Here is a 19,021-nt window from a genome sequence, read left to right on the forward strand (position 1 = left end):
TTAATAATATTTGCTTTTTAGCCTTTTTAATGTCTGTAGGATCTGTACTGGTGTCCTTTCTTTCACTTCTGATATTGGTGATTTGTCTTCTTTCTTTTCTTCTTAATGCCTAGCTGGAAGTGTATAAATTTATTATTAATCCTTTCTAAGAGGAGCTCTTGGTTTCATTGATTTTCTGTGTAGTTTATCTGTTTCTGTGTGGTTGATTTCTGCTCTTACCTTTATTATTTTCTTTCTTCTACTGATTTTGGATTAATTGTTTTCTATTATAAGCATTCTATTTACTTATTTATTTTAAAGATTTTATTTATGTATTTGAGAGAGAGAGAGAGAGCATAAGCAGGGGGAGGGGCAAAAGGAGAGAGAGAAGCAATTTCCCCACTGAGCAGGGAGCCCGATGTGGGGCTCAGTCCCAGGACTGTGGGATCACAACCTGAGCTGAAGGCAGATGCTTAACGAACTGAGCCACGCAGGCGCCCCCCTGATATAAGCATTTTAAACTGTATATTTCTTTGTAAATATTGCTTAAGCTGTATCCCACTACTTCTGGTATGTTGTATTTTCATTCCATTCAGAATATTTTCTAATTTCCCTTATGATTTCTTTCAGTGACCCATGAGGCAGTTAGCAGTATGTTGTTTAATAGGTACCTGCTGGCGGGTGGGGTGTTCTTTAGGTGTCAGTTAAACCAAGTTGGTTGGCATCGCTCAAGTACTCTCTGTACTTACTGTCCTCTCGCTAGTTCAGCAAACACTGAGAGGAGTGCTGGCATTTCCAAGTATACTTTTGGATCTGTCAGTTTCTTCCAGTTCTGTCAGTTTTTACTTCATGTGTTCTACAGCGTTGTGGTTAGGTCTGTATGTAATTTGGGAACATTATGTCTTTTTGGTGAATTCATCCCTTTATCACTGTGAAATGCCCCTTTTTAGTCCCTATCATATTCTTTTTTCTGAAGTCTACTTGAACTTTGATAGATTTTCTTTAAAGAACTGTGCCTATATATGTTCACTGGGTTTCTCATAAAAATCCTGCTGGAATTCTGATTGAGGGTGCATCAGATTTATAGATTTATTTGGGGAGAACATCTTCAAAATATCAAATCCTCTCACCTAAGAACATAATATGTCTCTTCATTTATTCTAATCATCCATATCCTATATTAGAATTTTAAAGGTTTTTTTTCATACAGATCTTGTGTGATCTTAAGTTACTTCCCAGATATTTTATAGGTTTTTTTTCCTCTTATGAGTAATATTTATTTTTATAATATTTTTCTAATTGGCTCCTCCTACTGGTATAGAAAAATGCTATCAAATTTTCTTTTTTTATTTTTTTTATTTTTTTTTTAAGATTTTTTTTTATTTATTTATTTGACAGAGATCACAAGTAGGCAGAGAGGCAGTCAGAGAGAGAAGGAAGCAGGCTCCCTGCTGAGCAGGGAGCCCGATGTGGGGCTTGATCCCAGGACCCCGGGATCATGACCTGAGCTGAAGGCAGAGGCTTTAACCCACTGAGCCACCCAGGCGCCCCTCAAATTTTCGATTGTAACATGATTTTGCTAAAACCTCTTACTGCTTCTAGTAGCTCACCCGTTATGTGTGCTGGGATGCCTTTGACATCTGACTGGAGATGGGGAGTAGGCAGTTGAGTCTACAAGTTAGGAGTTCATGGGAGAGGTCCTGGCTGGAGGTATAAATTCTGGGATTGTTTGTATGCAGGTGGTACTTAAAGCCACGTGCCTGGGTAAAATCACCAGAAACCATCAAAGGAGCAGCCAGTGAGGGAGCAGGAAAGCCAGAGCGGTATGGTGTTCCAGAGCCAAGTGAAGAAGTGTTTCCCATAGTCTGCATGTCTGCCTCCTGCAGCAGGAAGAAATCCTTCAAGGATTTGTTCTGAACTCCCCCTGCGGGCACTGTGCTCAGTGGTTAAGAGCAGGGACTCTGAGTGTGTCACAGACCGGAGCTCCCTCACTTCCTCATGGGGTAGCCTGGGGCAAGAAACTTGACTCTGTGCCGTGTCTGCTCAGCTTCCTCATCAACAGCAAGAGTGGTATTAGCCCCTCAGAGTCCTATAGCTAAAGGGAGTTAATCCATGTAAAAGCACATGTGGCAGTCTGGCACCCGGTGACCTCTCACTGAATATCACTCTGTATTTATCATTACTGTTCTTGTTGTGGTTTCTGATAACGGTAGTGCTTGAAAATCTGTCTGGATTGAAGGATCCTGTTAACGGGGTATGTGAGGGCGAGAGGATGGGAAGGATGAGCTATAACTGGTCTTGGAGTTCTTTATGAGGAGTTCGTGAGGCTGGAGAAGGAGGAAGGAGCTTTAGGAGAGATATGCTCTTCCATTCCCACGTTGGGAGTTTGTGGGTGACTAGCCGTTTGGAAAGACAGACTAAATAAATGAGAATAAGCACATAAATTGTAACTTAAAGAGGAGGAGAGAGAGCCCACAGATTACAAAAGATTCAAGAAACACATATCCACATGCAATGTGTGGATTCTGATTCAAACCAGTTTTGTTTTGTTTTTAAAGATTTATTTATTCATTGATTTGAGAGAGAGAGGGGAGATAGAGCACGAATGGGGCAGAGAGGGTGACGCAGGCTCCCGGCTGAGCAAAGAGCCCATGCAGGGCTCAATCCCAGGACCAAAGGCAGCAGCTTAACCGACTGAACCACCTAGGCGTCCCTGTTTTGTTTTGATTTTAATGAGACTCCGGAAACCTGGTAACGAGAGCAATCTAATATTGAGGAATTGTCATCATTTGTATCTACAGTAGCTTGTGGTTTTGTGTTAATGGTCACTCCACTTCCAGAGATACAAACTAAAATATTTACTGATGAAGTTACATGATGTCTGAGATGTGCCAGGGTTGGAGCAAAGTCACAAATACAACTGTAGATAGAACAGGCTTGACCATGAACTAAATTCCTTATAGCATTCCTTCTACTCCTGTATTTTCTTAAAATTTTCCATAATAACAACTAAAAAGTAAAGAATTAAGAGACTCCTTACCACGTGTAACGCTTGGCTCTATTATACTAGATTAGAATTTGAGAAACAAAAAACTCGGCTTAATGTTCAACTCGAATACAGTCGCAATCAGCTGAAGAAGAGACTGAGTAAGATCAACACATTAAAAGAGACCGTCAAGAAAGGCAGAGAAGACATCGATAACCTAAAGCAGGTAAATAAGAACAGGTGGCTGAGGCGCCCTGTCACTGAGACGACGACTTCCTCCACTGAGTAAACACGGGTCGAGCTCCTGAAGTGTCCTCCTGGGGACAGAAAGTGTGGAGGGCAGATTTGGGAAATACTGGAAGTCAAATCAGCAGTTTCATGAATTCCTAGATGCTGAAGTGGGAGCCTAAGCCTAGGAGGGAGGCCAGTGATGACTCCTGAGTCCTAGTTGGGGTGATGGTTGGATAGAGGAGCGAGTAAGAGGGAGAACATTCCGGACCCGCAGAGCTTGAGCTGCCTATGTGACACCGGGGCAGCGATCTCTGGCGAGTGAGGAGGGCACAGATGGTGGGAGGAGCCCAGGCCTGTTTCTGGAAGTGAATTGAAACTCTAAGTGCTTGAGACTCCCGGGCAGGGTGGAGGACTGTGCGGAGCAGTGAGACAAGGGTGGGACTCTGAAAGGAGTGGTTGCACGGGTTATGGAGGTAAAGCCAGAAACCCCACCATGCCGGGAGGAGGATGTGGAGGCGGTTGTCGGGTTGCCAATTAAGAGGTCCCAGTAGCAAGAACGTCTTCATGGGACAATGGGAACAGAAGTCAGATGGCATTAAGCTGGGGAATGACTCCAAAATGAAGGACAAGACAGGTAGGAATCGCCAATTTCCAAGAAGCGTAGAGCCAGAGTGGGTCCCACAAAGTGGGATAGAGGTTCGCGCACCACACAGAACGAGGGTTTATCCCAGAATCACTGGGTTGGTTTCTTGACACTATGATCTGTTGGCCTTATTAATGTAAAAGACGGTGAGTCTACAGTGTAAATCGTCTTCATTCAGGCTGAAGAAAATTGTCTGCAGATTGTGGATGATCTCATGGCAAAGCGGCAGCAACTTAAGGACGTATTTCTCACTCAGAATGCCAGCGCCGAGAAGGTCCAAGCTCAGCTGGAAGAAGAGCGGAAGAGATTTCTGGCTATTGATAGGTAATTGGTTTGAAGGACCACAACCAGGAATTTGAAGACGCTTACTACCAATTTGAAATTTATTGTAGGAAGTTTTGTTATTTGAATATGTACCCTTGGTGCCTTTGGTCCCACATCACACCTTTCAAGTGTTCTCATCTGGGGAAGAACCAAAAGAGGTGGTTGGTTGTTTAGAGTGAATAGTTTTCTTTGGCAGATGGCAATGTGGGCCTGTGCCAAGAGCCCCTTGCCCTAAATCCCTGTGACACTGTTGTACCGGGCCCCTCTCTGGTCCGCGTGTGGGACAAAGCCTGCAGGGGGGCGTCGGAGCCGGTCTGCATGGTCACGTCCCCCAGCGCTGCCACTTACACACTACGCCTTCGTCTCCTCCTCTAGTAAATAGTAACCTGGGGACGCTCACCACGTCTGCCTCCCAGGACATGTGTAAGGATTAAATGAGAGACTGGTCATAGGACACTTAGAACAGCACCTGGCACATGCTAAGCACATGTGTCTGTCACAAAGGGGACGATGACACTTGGAACCAGGCGACCTGCTGTACCAGTGTGACCTCTGCTTTCCTGTATGATTGGCATGACTTAAGCGATTAGATGACGTGTGCTCTGGTTTGGTCAACACAGCATTTCATGGTTTTGCTCACTGGTCGAAGGCTTACAGCATTTTAGGATAGAGCCAGAAGGTTCTTTGTCTACGATTTTTGAGTGGACTTAAAGTTCATTTACTCTTGAATTTTTTCACTTTTGTAGTTAGTTTAAACAGAACTACATCTCTGTTCATCATCATATTTTTGAGAATCGTATTCTTAATTTATTTTATTTTTTGATCCTGTTTCTAGATCCTCCTTAAAATCCCATATTGTTTTAACTAGTACAATCCCCAAGCCCTCGTTTAAAATAGAGAGCATTATACTAATGCTGTAATAGAAAAGTTCAGAACATTCAGACCTTTCGATATGTAATGACTTAACTGGTAAGACATTTTTCTTGTTTAAAGGTTGTTTCTCTTGTTTTGAGGTCTAACATGTAGAGCTTATATTGAAGGAGAAATGCAGCTTGAAAAATTATACAGATTTTAAAACAAAATAGGAAACACAGCTAGCCTGATTAAAGAAATTATGTTTATTATTTAAAAAATGCTCCCTTGGATTAACTAATTACAGTCGTGGCCTTTCTCAAGAGTGTTAAAGTTTTATTAGAAGCATCAGTGAGGTAACTCTAGAACTTATAGCACTCAGGAAAAGAATCTTTTTTCCATGTAAATTCATTTACAACACATTCATTTTTCTTCTTTGGTGCAACTTTACATAAGGAGTAAAATATCACTTTTCGTTTTCTGTGTATTTACAGGGAAGTGGGAAAATGGCAAAAAGAAGTTGTAATCATTCAGACTTCTTTGGAACAGAAACGGCTAGAGAAGCATAATCTGCTGCTTGATTGCAAAGTTCAAGACATTGAAATCATCCTCTTGTTGGGGTCACTGGACGACATCATTGAAGTGGAGGTATTCGCCCACAGGGCTGCAGAGTAACGCAGCTGCGGGCCTTTGGCTGCTTCGCGAGGTCCCAGCCTCGCAGATCCTCCCTCTGCTGCTAAGGCTTCGTGGGGTGGAAAAGGCATCCTCCTACCACGGTCCTCATTGCAGAGGACTGGGCATGTCACGCAGTTCTCTTACGTCTCTCGCTGATCTGTGTCCTTCTAGCCCCACAGGATGGGCCACAGTTTCTTTCCTACATATTAGATCCTGAGAGGAATCGGAGATCGAGAGCTGTTGGTGTCAGTGGCCTTTGGTGGGGTTTTAGGGAAGCTGCTGCTGTGTTCGGAACGCGCATGTTCCCATTGCCCCGTCCACAGCCAATGACAAGACGGGTTTGTCCTGCCTCACGGGTCATCTCTGAGCTCTGCCCTGGGGTCTCCCTTCCACATCCCCCTCCCCTCTCTGCTTTGCCGCACAGCCGGACAGCTACTCCCTCCATCCACCCTCTGCCCCAGAAAGGCCCTGAGGCCTTTGGAGTCTTCAGAGTGAAGCATCTTTCATATCAGCATGTCTTCTCTTGCCAGCATTGACCAGATCTCATAACCTCATACTCAAAAAGTCTTAGTCTTTTTTTCTCAATAGTAGCAGAGGGCACATTCCAGACAGGAGATAAGGAAAGGAGAAAACCCTTTCCTAGCCACAAACTACATAAACCCAACTCAGATGGCTTTAAAGGGGTGGGTAGGCGGGGCAGGATAGGGGGCGGTCTCATGCCTGACCCAGTCCGGGAATTTGAACACTGTCAAGAACTCTTTCTGGCTCAGTATATATATTGGCTTTGTTCTCCCAAACCGGCTTTCACCACACGGTTGCTGCTGTAACCACCGGCTCTGACCAGAGGGAAAGGGAACTCTCCCCTGTGCTCTCTGTTAGGAAAATCCCGGAGAAGAACTGTGGGTCACGGGTTCACTTTTGTAGGTGCAGAGAGAGAAGGGATGGGTCTGTGAACAGCAGAAATAGATGGGAGCCGAAAAACAATAGTTATTATACTACAGAAAGAAACAGAACATCTGTTTAAAAGGCAATGTCGGGCGCCTGGGTGGCTCAGGGGGTTAAGCCTCTGCCTTTAGCTCGGGTCATGATCTCAGGGTCCTGGGATGGAGTCCCGCATCGGGCTTTCTGCTCCGCAGGGAGCCTGCTTCCTCCTCCCTCTCTCTCTCTCTCCGCCTGCCTCTCTGCCTACTTGTGATTTCTGTCTGTCAAATAAATAAATAAAATATTAAAAAAAAATAAAAGTCAATGTCATTTTAGAAGAAGTTACAGAGAGGAGGAAGCAACTTTAATGGCTGACATCGAAGTGAGTGTTACTGGCCAAATGTTCATGCCGCTGCTTTGTTCCTATTTCTTTCAATTACTGAACCTTCAGCGTGGTTCTCCAGCACGCCCACCTGAACGGAAAAGGACTTCTTTATTGGCTTGAAAGAATTTCATACTCGTGGTGGGATTTTTCAGAGCAGGTTTTAAAGGCCTTACACTGGAATAATACTGAATCATTATCTAAAAAGAAAAAGTGATAGGGTTGCATTCACTTTTTAAAGTATGATGCTTCTTAAGAGTAAAGCGTTCAGGATAGTGAGAAGGCCCAGACCTTGTTGTGTTGGGAAGAGAAGGCTCGGGAATATGTCATCCTCCTCCGTTAGGTCCATCACAGGAGGAGGATTGCATTTGTTTTTTCTGGTCCCAAGGGCGATATAGGGTTGGGGAGTAGAGGCCATAGAGACAGATTTCCTCTCCTAGGGAACACTTTCTACCGGAAATACGGAGGGCCTTTTGTGGTGAGCTCCCTGATTGGAATTTTGTAGGCACATCTAGAAGTGGCTATGTAGTAGGGATGCTGTACAAGATGTTCTCTGTAGAGCCTGAAATAGAAAAGGCATGAGGTCTAAAGTCTCTTTCTCCAGTGGGCTGAATGAGGATCACTGGGTAGAAATGATTATAATAATTGTTACAGGAGTAATTGTCTTCCCATAATTGGGAGGTGGGACCTGAGATTTCCCTTCCACTGGAGGTGCTCAGATAGAGGATATGTGGGCGCCTGGGGGGCTCAGTCAGGTAAGCATCTGTCTTCAAGTCAGGTCATGATCCCAGCTCCTGGGATCACGTCCCACATTGGGCTCCCTGCACAGGGGGAGCCTGCTTCTCCCTCTCCTTCTGCCTGCCACTGTTCATGTGCTCTCTCTTTTTCTCTCTTTCACAAATAAATAAAATCTTAAAAAAAAAAAAAAAAGGTATGTTACCTAGACCTGCCAGGGCTCTTGCAGAAGATCCTTCTGTTGTGGGGGAGACCACACTAGATCACTAGTTCTGAGCTCCTGCCGTGCAGGTGGAAGCACCAGGGGATCTTGTCGCCAGATCGGCATGGCCGTGGAGGCCCCAGTAAGGAGTGAGGTGGGCATCAACCAGAGACCTTGGGCGGTTGAATGAGATCACCATTTCATATAACAAAGGGCTTCCTCTGTGTTTCAGTTGGGAACTGAAGCAGAAAGTACCCAGGCAACGGTCGACATCTATGAGAAGGAAGAAGCCCTCGAGATAGACTACAGCTCTCTGATGGATGATCTGAAGGTAACCAAAAGATTCCCATTAGGACTCACTGTGACAATGAATGTTTAAATATGCTACAGCATACGCTTTGGACCATAGAGCCTACATTCAGGGAGAAAAGATTTCCTAACGTCGTCTGAAGAAACGGTGTTAAGTAGGTAGCTTTTTAAGAATGTTGTGATGAGGGGCACCTGGGTGGCTCAGTGAGTTAAGCCGCTGCCTTCGGCTCAGGTCATGATCCCAGGTCCTGGGTTCAAGCCCCGCATCGGGCTCTCTGCTCAGCAGGGAGCCTGCTTCCTCCTCTCTCTCTGCCTGCCTCTCTGCCTGCTTGTGATTTCTGTCAAATAAATAAATAAAATCTTTAAAAAAAAAAAAAAAAAAGAATGTTGTGATGAGCACTTCTCACTGTGTGTTCAGCAGAACATGAGTACTATGAAATTTTTTCCCAAAGAAGAAAAGCTTCTATGGTCAGAGTTTTTTGAAGGGCTGTCTCCTTGGAGATTCACAGTGATTATTAGTCTCTGAGCAATTGTGTGAGAGACAGAAGAAGCCACTGTACTCTAGCATCCCACTCTAGTGGCCTCTGCAGTAGGGGACACCACCTTCACGGCTGTAGGGCACACATCTGGGATCCGGTTTCAAGGGCTCTTTAATTGGGCAGCTCGGGCTCTGTCACAGGCATCCCTATAAGCCATACTACGATGCTATGTTTTTTTCTGTTTTGACTCCATCCCGAGACTGCCTCTCGTGGTGAGGGCAAGATGACTAGCCATTATGGCTTTCCAGCCACACAGCCATGACCTTCAGAGAAGAGACAGGCTGCCTTTGTAGTGACGTGTTCTTAAAAGTGGAGGAGGGCTTGTCCGACAGACCTCTAGGAACTGTGTCCACATCTCAGTGTCCTGAGCTGGACCACATGCTCCTTCCCGACCAAAAGCACTGGGCACGGGGTGGTCTAGGCTTACATCAAGAAGGGCCCCCACTCCCACCCCCAGCGCCAGTGGGAGCTCGAGGGGGAAATGGTCAAACATGGGCTCCAGGAGAAAGGAGGGAGTAGAGCGTGGATGGCAAGTGGCAATACCCACATCTTTTCATTTCATGTTCTTCATGTACGTCGTGCTCTTGGGTTAATATTGGTTACTCGCTGGGCTCTCGGACTGTGTTTATGCTATTTTTAGGCAAATCGGAAAAAAGCTTTGTCTCTTCTGTGTCTATTTAGTGCTTTCATCTTAGAGAATCCTTCCCCGCATTATTACTGAGTAAACACTTATACTCTTCCTGTTCCTGGTTCTGCTTTCATTACCTAGTTAATTCATCTGAAACTTATTTTGGCATATGGGAAAAGGTAAGAGTCTGCTTTTAAGAAGTTACCTACGGAGCCAGTTGATGCACCATTTTTCAAGGAATTCTCTTCTCAATGACTTAAAACCTCACCTTTATCACATATAAATTAAAGATCCTGGGAGGGCAAGAAGGCTTTCCTGGAAAATCAGGCCAGCACCACTTTTTCCCTTCCCTCCTCACTCAGGCTCTATCCACTGTTCTGGTTTAGCTTCCTCGACCCCCCCCAACGTGGGCTAGATCCCTTCTCCCTGCCTCGTCGTACCTGTGCTTTTGCGGTCAGAGCATCTCACGCGCTTGTCAATGCCCATGTGTGTGTCTGACCTCCCTGTGAGCTTTCTAAGGGCAAGGCCAGAGCAGTTTTCATCACTGAATGTCTCCGACATAGGAAATGGTCAGTATATTTTAATGAATGAGTAAGCGAAGGTACTATGTGAATTGTTGCCCTTTAGCAGACCACAAAGTGCGGGAGGGAAGCGTGGTCCGGGCGAGGGGCATCTTAAACAGTGGAGCCGCAGCGCTAGTGCGGTTCAGACCCTGAGGGCTTTGTGCAGGGAAGGCGCGGGTGTGGAGGGAGGGAGGCAGGGGCTGGATCCTGAAGGGCCCTAATTACTCAGCAGTTTGGAAGGGCAACCTAAGCTCTGTTCTTGCCGGCAACAGGCCTTACAAACTGATAAGGAAGTGGAGGCCCGCCTGAAACTCCTGCTGCAGCAGGTGGCGGCCCAGGAAGACGTCCTGCTGAAGACAGCGGCCCCAAACCTGCGAGCCCTGGAGAACCTGAAGACTGTCCGCGACAAGTTTCAGGAGTCCACAGACGGTGAGCCTGAGCCATAGCTGCTGGCAAGGCCATGTTCTTGGGTTGATGGGTTTGGATCTCGGTAACACTTATTAGCAACGGCAGCTTTATTTTTATCTAGCTTTATTTATTTGTGTCGTATATCTTCCTCTGTTGTCTTACAGGAATGTGCACTTTTAATACGCACTGCTTCCTTCTTGAAAGTGTTCTGCTTTAAATTAAAAACAAGTGTATTAGTTATTTTTTTAAACATTTATTTATTTGAGATAGAGACTACCCCCCCACCCCCATGCGGGCTCAAGCTCATGACCCTGAAATTAACCTGAGCCGAAACCAAGAGTCAGACACTTAACCAGCTGAGCTACCCAGGCACCCCAGGTGTATTGGTTATTTTAGAACAGGTATTTTTTTTAATACGAGCAGGATGGTCATATTAGATACTCTTGCAAAATTTGTCATTATTATCTTAAAATTAGCCCTAGCAGATAAAGGGCTCATCAATTTTAAGAGCCATGTTCTTGGAATTAATAACAATTAGGGTATTTTAAAGGTAGATTTTACTCAAGACACCCAAATTCAAAATCTAGTTTTTAAAAATATTCTGTGCTTTCGGGATGCCTGGGTGGCTCAGTCTGTTAAGCACCTGCCTTCAGCTCAGGTCACAATCCCGGGGTCCTGGGATCGAGCCCCGCATCGGGCTCTCTGCTCAACAGGGAGCCTGCTTCACCCTCTCCCCACTGCTCCCCCTGCTTGTGCTTTCTTTCAAAATCTTAAAAGAAAATTAATAATAAAATATTCTGTGCTTTAAAATTGAAATAAGAGGAGCCAGCCCCTCAGTGGTCTGCAAAATAAAGAACATTTATTTTCTCTTAGCTTTTGAGGCCAGCAGAAAGGAAGCCAGAATGTGTAGGCAAGAGTTTGAACAGGTGAAAAAAAGGAGATATGACCTTTTCAGCCAGTGTTTTGAGCATGTCTCGATCTCAATCGATCAAATCTACAAGAAGCTCTGCAGAAACGTCAGTGCCCAAGTATGTATTTTTCACCCACCGATGTTCCTGGGAACTTTGTGTTGCTGGTGGTTTTTTTCTGGTGGGAAATAAATGTCTGTCACATCATCTGAGTGACCCACTTCCAGAGCAAAGTCAGTTCCAGAAGATCGGTTACCATAGTAACTGTGTGTGTTCTAGATCCCATTCGCTCCACCGCTGGCTAGCCTGGACAAGGCAGAATCTCTCCGGGCCCATCTCTTCATCTGAAAGAGGGGTTAGGTCACTTAGTTTCCAGATTCTCTGCAGTTCTGCAGTTCTGCTGTCTGGTAACTTGATTTTACGGAACAGTGGTCTCTGTAGTGAAGGGACATATAACGTAGAGTGTCTTGGGAGACGGCTGACCTGCGGTCAGGAGAAGGAAAGAAACAAAGGCAGGATTGTGTCCATAGTCTCTTGGCTAGAACCCTTGCCCATTCCATGGTTGGTCCCCGGGGCAGAGCCTGTGGCACTGAATGTGGACTCAGAGTGTCTACTGGGTCTGCCATACCTGCTTTTACCTTTCTTGGGGTGTTCTCCTATGGCTGACAGTTGATCCTGGATCATTTTTTAGAATTTTACCCAAAAATAGTTACTTATTTTCAGTAAAGCAAGACTGAAATAAACCCAGTAACTCCTGGGTTCATCTCTGTAGCCACAGTACCTGGCCCACAGTAGGTGTTCAGTAAGTGGCTGGTAAACGGGCCCCAAGTGCACTGAATGAGACTGTTTTTGTCAGTTTGTGGCACGTGCTACTGAGGTCTGCGTGGCAGGCCTGTGGGGAGGCCCGATCCTTCGTGTGTGTGAGCATGTTTTCCCTCTGCTCCCCACCCAGCAGCCCTGTTTCCTGTGACTACACTGTAGAGCCAGCTCCGTACACGAGCTGCGGGCACAGGTGGAGGAAAACCTAACCAGCAGAATATTTTGCAGTCTAACTCTGTTGCAGTTTCTGAAGTTGAAATTTACTAATGGCTTTTCTGATTTTGCTAAATAAATAACCTGTGTTTCAGGCATTTCTTAGCCCAGAGAACCCAGAAGAGCCTTACCTAGAGGGAATTAGCTATAACTGCGTGGCTCCAGGCAAACGGTTCATGCCGATGGACAATCTGTCAGGGGGAGAAAAGTGCGTGGCCGCGTTAGCCCTCCTGTTCGCCGTGCACAGGTAAGGTCCCAGTGACCTGATTCTGCATCAGGGCAGAAACAAAATGGACCCTTCTACAGAAGGTGTTTTAGCATATGTGATACAAAACTGCTTCACTGAGCCAGACAACATTCAGGCTTGTTTTAGGCCTATAATTATTTGGACTGCAAATCAAACACACAATTCAGTCTTTGACAGAGTTTCATTAAATCTCTATAATTACCAGTAGCTACTTATATTCCAGCTTTCCAGAAAAGAAAGAAAAAAATACTGACAGCCAGATGTGACGTCAGGGTTGTCAACAGTTAACAACAAACCCAAAGGGAACAAAAACTCCCGACCTGTATATTATTTTCCTAGCGCCAATTCAGAGACCTGTGTTTATGTGGAGAATGTTAAGTGAAGCATTTCTTCTGAAAAAAATGTTTAACCTCCTCATTTCCACTAGTCGTGGTGGCAGTTGGTGAAGTAAATCGAAAGATTAGCTAAAATTAGGGCAACTGACTTGCAACATGCAAATCCTTAGATGAAGATCTAGGGGCCCGTGATGCCGCCTCTCTGCTTCCGTGACCAGGAAGATTAGCCTAAGTTCTCCAGCTGCTCGTTATTGCTCCCAAGGATAAAGAAGAGGCCATTACAGGACAAGCACAGACAATAGCATTAAAGCCAGCAGAGCCTGGGGAGAGCAGGCACCAGGAATCAAACCATGAGCCTGTTCTGAGCAAGTCTCAGCAGAACAGAGCTAGTACCAGGTGTCACTGCCCTCTGTTTATTCAACAGATACTACATATCTACTGTGTGTCAAGTGCTAATGTAGGCTTTGGAGAGACAGCAGTGAACAGAACAAAATCTTTGCCTCGGAGAGACTTCATTTTTATTGGGGAAGACAAATGAGAAGATAGATTAGTAAACTAATTCTCTAACACAGAGACTATTGGGAAATGACAGATGCTACAGAGAAGAAACAAAGTAGGGAATGGAGGCCCTAAGTAGCAGTAGCAATATAGGGTTTGCAGTATTAAAGAGTCACCTGGGAAGGCCTGTTTGAGAAGGCAGTGTTGGTGCAAAGACTTGAAGGAATGAAGGGAGCAAGTCTTGCAGATAGCTAAGAGAAGAATGTTCTAGACATAACAGCAAGTGCAAATGTCCTGAGGCCAGAGAGAACCTGGCATCGGCAGTGAATAGACTGTGTACAACAGTGGCAGGCACAGGGCTAGGAAGCTGCTGTAGCAGTCCAGGTGGAAGATGAGGGTGGGCTGGACCAGGGTGAGAGCAGAGGCGAGCAGACAAGGCATGGGGTGTGAAGGACGTGGCAGGGATGACCCCTCATCAACTAGAGTGGGAAGACCCTGGGAGGAAGTAGGTCTGAAGGGCCAGGTGAGGAGCAGGATTTGGGATGAGCTTGAGCTGTTTATTAGACACCCACACGGAGCTGTGGAGTAAGCCGCTGGCCTTGGGAGGCAGGCGTGGGAGCCGTCCATACGGGGATGGTATCGATACCCTGAGAGGAGATGAAGTCACCAGGGGAGCTAACCAGCGGGTAAGCAGCCCAAGGGCACTGCACGGAGAGGAGTTGGCGGAAGAGATGGAAGGAGCAAAGGGTCATGTCGGGGGAGTAGACGGTCATCCTTGACGCAGAGCCACGGACCGGGGGCAGCCCCAGGTGCCACCAGCAACGGTCACAGGAGACGCGGACCAAGCGTTGCACATTCGATTTAGTATCGGCGGGGTCTTTTGTGACTGAGGCTAAAGCACCCAAGACGATCTTATCTTATTTTCTCTGAATACCATTAACCCTCATAGTAGAAAGCCGTAACTTACTGGGCTGTACTGTCGTTCCAGCTTTCGGCCTGCTCCATTCTTTGTGTTAGACGAAGTAGACGCAGCTCTGGACAACACGAACATTGGCAAGGTCAGTTTCTTTCTGCTTATAACTTCCAGTAGGTCATGCACCACTCGAGGATCACGGTCTGTCAGAAAGACGGTTTACCCTGAACACACACGGTTCGTTGGATAATTGCTGATTAAAAATCAAATCTAAGTCTAAAAATTGGGGGCAGTAGTTTTCATTCAAGGTTTAGGGGACCCTCAGTGAATTATTGGGGAATCAAAACAGGGAGGCAGAGGAGGATTGTTATACTGAATCCACAGCATTGCTAGTGGGTAACTTGTCCCCAGATCTAGATACTGGGACCGAGAGGCTCACCCAGAGGCCCTGTGGCAAATAGGATCAAATCAGTCGTTAACGAAGCCCAAAATTCTGTCCCCCTTGAATTTATTAAAACTTACCCAACTGTTGTACTTCAGGATCCTGTTCTCAGGATTTGCGATGAGGGAACTAAAACAGGTCAGCCATCGTGAAGATGACAGCGTAGATCTAGAAAGCCTCCCGAAAGAGGGCAACACTGAAGCCACCTACCTCCGCTGTGACTTTCTGACACGCAGACGGAGTCCGTCATGGAAGCCCAACCAAAGGCCAGAGTTGGTCGCTGGAAAGTGCCCGGTCCATGGCTACCGAGTGACGGGATAGCTCCGGCCCGCAGACTCTGGTCTCATGGTCCTACTGCCTGGGCTATCGTTTCGGGGATGTGTGAATCAGGCTCTGGTTCTGATTCCAGGCCCAGTGGAAGCTGACGTCCTGCTGTATACCTTAGTCTTGTGAGCTTGGCTAAGGAGTCCTTCTCAGAACAGTGTCTTAAGTGCCTGGGGCCCCCCGGCAGGCTGTCTCTGAAGCTGGCCTGCCTGCTCTCTCAGTCTGCGGAGTCTGCCGGGAGGGGCCTGTCTTCCCCCAGGGCTGCTCAGGCTGCCCTCCTCCGACCCAGATTTCTCCCAGCCCCTGCTTCCCACATTGGGCACTGAGCACCTGAGGACAGCCTGTCGACTCCACAGTCACAAAATTTAGAAAACTGATCCCCAGTCCCCTGAACCTTGTAGGGGACAGCACAGAGCCACCTTCTGGGACCCACGAGGCTTCAGGGTGACCAGGGAAGGAAGACATGGGGCAAGAGAAAATCTGTTTCTCTTGAACGCCAGCCAGTGTGCATCAGCTAATTGGAGTCAATGGCCTGACTCCTGTGGGAGAAATCTCCAAGAGGGCGCTCCAGGCACTTCGTACCCACACTGTGTGTGCTGGGGTGGGATCTGTTTTTGCGGACTGCCTCTTTTAACGTAGCTGTGTCTTCTAGCAAAATGTAGATGTTTGTATCACCGCCATCTCTAGGGACTCTTACTGAAGGCTTTTCTGTTGGCAACCATCCTCTATATTAAAAACCTTTTAACTTTCAGTCTTCCCTTGAGGTTTACCCTCCTGGCCACTCTACTGCCCTGAGTATGAGCAGATGTAGGACGAGCAGACCCTCCTTCCCATGGTCTGGTGCCCCCATTTACCGCAGGTAACTCTCCAGGCCAAACCTGTGCCTTCTGCCTCACCTTCCACTCGTGTCAGCATCCCGGGACGTCACAGTCCCACATCCTAGTGGCTCCCATCATCTCAAATGCGGATGGAGTTCCTTCTGCCTGGTGGATCCAGCCTCTTAGCCAAGGGCGGTCTCCCCTCTTCAACACTCACCTGGGCTAGTGACTCGCTCCCCACCCGAGGCTGCCGTGCCTGCCTCCAGGGCCTTGGTGCGGTCAGGACTGATGCAGACGGAGAAGAGCCCTTGTGGCCCTGCAGACACCTGCTGGGAGTTGGCAGACATCTGTGAAACTGTGGCCACGTTCTTCCCCATCTTTCCCTGGGTTCTGAGTAGTTTGTTCAACAAGACATTTCCGTCCAGAGCCCACTTTGTTCTCATTCTCGTGACTTGGGATTTGAGCTTCCTGAAGGAGCCACTGAGTTCAACTCTAACCAAATAATTAGATTATGGTCCTGAATACATATATAATTGCCATTTTTCCCACTCCTGGCTTTCCTGCCACAGGAAATTGGAAGTTTAAATACCAGTCCGTCCGCACGCGCACATAGCGTCTGGGTGGCAGTTTTAGCTAGGAACGCTGACGGCATTTTCACCGGACGGTCTCTTAAATTAGAGCTCTGTTCTTAAAATATTCTTGATGTTTTAGATGATAGATTTAATAAGGTTTACAAGTTTTTAACTAATCTCACTTTAGAATCTGAATTATTCCCATAGTGGATTTTACTGAGTTACCGGAAGGGCAAGTAGGTGCCTTGTCACCCACCACGGGCCAAGCTGGAAATAGGCACAGTGACCGTCCGGGGGCCCAGCAATGACGCCTTTCCCTGCTGGTGAAATGTGGGCTTTTGTTCCCTCAGGTGTCAAGTTACATCAAAGAGCAGAGTCGAGAACAGTTTCAGATGATCATCATTTCCCTAAAGGAGGAGTTCTACTCCCGAGCGGACGCGCTCATCGGCGTCTATCCAGAGGTAAAGACCAGCAACAGGGAAAGGAGAAGTGTCCCTCAGTTGCTTCCCGACACCTCACCACGCGTACCCGTGCGGTCTGGAGATACGGTTTGATTTCCACATTGCCACGGCTGATAAATACGGGCTTACTGATTTTTTTTTAAACCAAGTAAGATTTTAAAAACTCGGTTTTTTTCTATGGCAGTACACAGATATTTTTAAGAAATGCTTCAAGTGAAAAGGCAAATCCAAACTTGCAGAACAGAGGGATAGCTTTGTTAAGGTACATGCTGACATACCCAGCAAATATTAATATTCTGTTTCATGTTTTCCAATGTTTGAATGTTTCAGGCAAAACAAATGCATTGTGGGCCACACTAAAGGACCCCATTTAGCTTTTAAAAGGACCAGAGGAAAGAACAAATTGCTCAGACATTCCAGGTTGTCTAGTGACTCAGAATTCACCTTTCTTTAGCTGCTCCCCGAACTGAGCTGCTCCATCAGCTCGGGAAGTTCAGATCGTTCAGTTTGGGGACACTTGACTTCCCGAGTTTTCATTTAAACGAAGATAAAAATTAGCCTCCCTTCCTGTGCCTCCAAGACGTTAGAGGCCGCTGGAAATTCTCATACCAGCTCAGGAGAGCAAAAAGGATCTTTTTCCTCTGCCCATCTTCGGTTCTCTGGGGCTGGGGCTCTGTACATCAGACCAGCAAAGTCAGCTGAGCGAGGCCAAGCGCTTACTCCCACCGGCGCCGTGCGTGCACATGGTGGACACACCTGGTGAGGAGTCAGCCACGGGCCGCTGGCTGGGACTGGGGCTTCCACACCATTCCAGGCTCAGAGAAGAAGGGGTCTGGGGCATCTGGGTCAGGGAGGCAGGTGAGGGCAAGGTGCGCATTAGTGTGGGGAGGTGGAGCGAGCGCCCACCCCTGCAGCGGCGCGTGTCCTTAGCCAGTGGGACGCCTGTGCCCGCTGCCAGTGCCCTTCCTGAGTCGCTGTTTGTCCGCAGCCCCTCGCTCACAGCGCTCCGTGAGCCAGAGGTGTACCCTGGGCTGGCATGTGCACAGCCGTGATGCTCACGTAACTGGAGACCAGTGGCTCTAAAAGGGCCCCTTTTTAAGTGCAAATCCAGGCTCCCTAGTGGCCCTTCCTTGATGTTTGATGACACTTTGTCCCTAAGCAGAGAGCTGACTCTCCCCTGTCCTCTCTCTCATTCAGCACGATGACTGCATGTTCAGCAGAGTTTTGACCCTGGATCTTTCTCAGTATCCAGACACCGAAGACCAGGAAAGCAGCAAAAGAAACTGAGAGTTGCTTTAGGACCCCAAGTGACCCTGAGCCAACAGGACAGTCTGGCAGGTCAGGGTCACCCGTGCTTCGCCCGTGTGGGAGCAGTCGAGTGGTCTGTGTGCCGCTGCAACCTACGAGACGCCAGAGCTCGCTTCCGTCCAAGTTCAGGGCCCTTCCCCGTGGGTCAAGTTTTTTAGGAGGTAGCATTGCATGGGTTTAAAAAAAAGGTACAACTTTGTGCCGTAATTTCAACTGCCATTTTGAAAGCTAGTCAGAAAAATGTTGAATTCTGCATTATTTTCGCTCAGGTCTTGCCTTGTATGTTTAAGTAATCTTTAAGGCAAACTCTTGGTTCTCAGGTATGCTAATTCTAGGGCATCGAGCCTGTGTTTTATAGAAGTTATTTCAAAGGATGTTATCAATATTGACAATACCAATAAAGAATATTCTAATTTTAAACGTTTCCAATCTACAATTTCAGAAACAAACTATTTTTTTTTAAGATTTACTTATTTATTTATTTGACAGAGAGATCACAAGTAGGCAGAGTAGCAGGCAGGGGGATGTGGTGGGGGGGGGAAGGAGGCTCCCTGCTGAGCAGAGAGCCCGATGCGGGGCTCGATTCCAGGACCCTGAGATCATGACCTGAGCCGAAGGCAGAGGCTTTAACCCACTGAGACACCCAGGTGCCCTGAAACAAAACTATTTTAAGGTGAAACTGAATTATGTCTGCTTTAGTGAAATCTGTTTCTCTAATTTCTCTTAACAAAATATTGAAGAACACAGGCTTTCCCAGTAACTGACAACTTACGTACGGTTGTTATG

At 46.8% G+C, this 19,021-nt stretch overlaps 1 protein-coding gene and 1 long non-coding RNA gene across 3 annotated transcripts in view; one reads left to right on the forward strand and one right to left on the reverse strand.

Annotated features, from left to right (window-relative positions):
* The window catches only part of LOC111157682 (structural maintenance of chromosomes 1B), a 72,548-nt gene extending 53,889 nt beyond the window's left edge, over nucleotides 1-18,659 (forward strand). Inside the window, exons 16-25 of one of the 2 annotated variants that reach the window (XM_022519303.1) lie at nucleotides 3,050-3,191; nucleotides 4,018-4,163; nucleotides 5,510-5,663; nucleotides 8,163-8,261; nucleotides 10,242-10,398; nucleotides 11,251-11,405; nucleotides 12,413-12,564; nucleotides 14,386-14,455; nucleotides 16,817-16,927; nucleotides 18,125-18,659. In XM_022519303.1, coding sequence (XP_022375011.1) covers nucleotides 3,050-3,191; nucleotides 4,018-4,163; nucleotides 5,510-5,663; nucleotides 8,163-8,261; nucleotides 10,242-10,398; nucleotides 11,251-11,405; nucleotides 12,413-12,564; nucleotides 14,386-14,455; nucleotides 16,817-16,927; nucleotides 18,125-18,214 — 1,276 coding nt within the window. In that variant the 3' untranslated portion in view covers nucleotides 18,215-18,659. The remainder of the gene's footprint in view (nucleotides 1-3,049; nucleotides 3,192-4,017; nucleotides 4,164-5,509; nucleotides 5,664-8,162; nucleotides 8,262-10,241; nucleotides 10,399-11,250; nucleotides 11,406-12,412; nucleotides 12,565-14,385; nucleotides 14,456-16,816; nucleotides 16,928-18,124) is intronic. The other variant, XM_022519304.1, reaches the window with a different exon arrangement.
* Nucleotides 11,348-17,101, reverse strand: LOC111157683. Its single transcript, XR_002641314.1, has 3 exons — nucleotides 14,365-17,101; nucleotides 12,449-12,508; nucleotides 11,348-11,768 (listed from the first exon to the last, which is right to left on the reverse strand). It is a non-coding gene; the product is annotated as an uncharacterized LOC111157683 (long non-coding RNA).
* Nucleotides 18,660-19,021: the final 362 nt, after the last annotated feature.

The sequence above is a fragment of the Enhydra lutris genome, unplaced genomic scaffold (assembly GCF_002288905.1).
Source record: "Enhydra lutris kenyoni isolate GAN:26980312 unplaced genomic scaffold, ASM228890v2 scaffoldscaffold55, whole genome shotgun sequence".
Taxonomy (NCBI): Eukaryota; Metazoa; Chordata; class Mammalia; order Carnivora; family Mustelidae; genus Enhydra; species Enhydra lutris.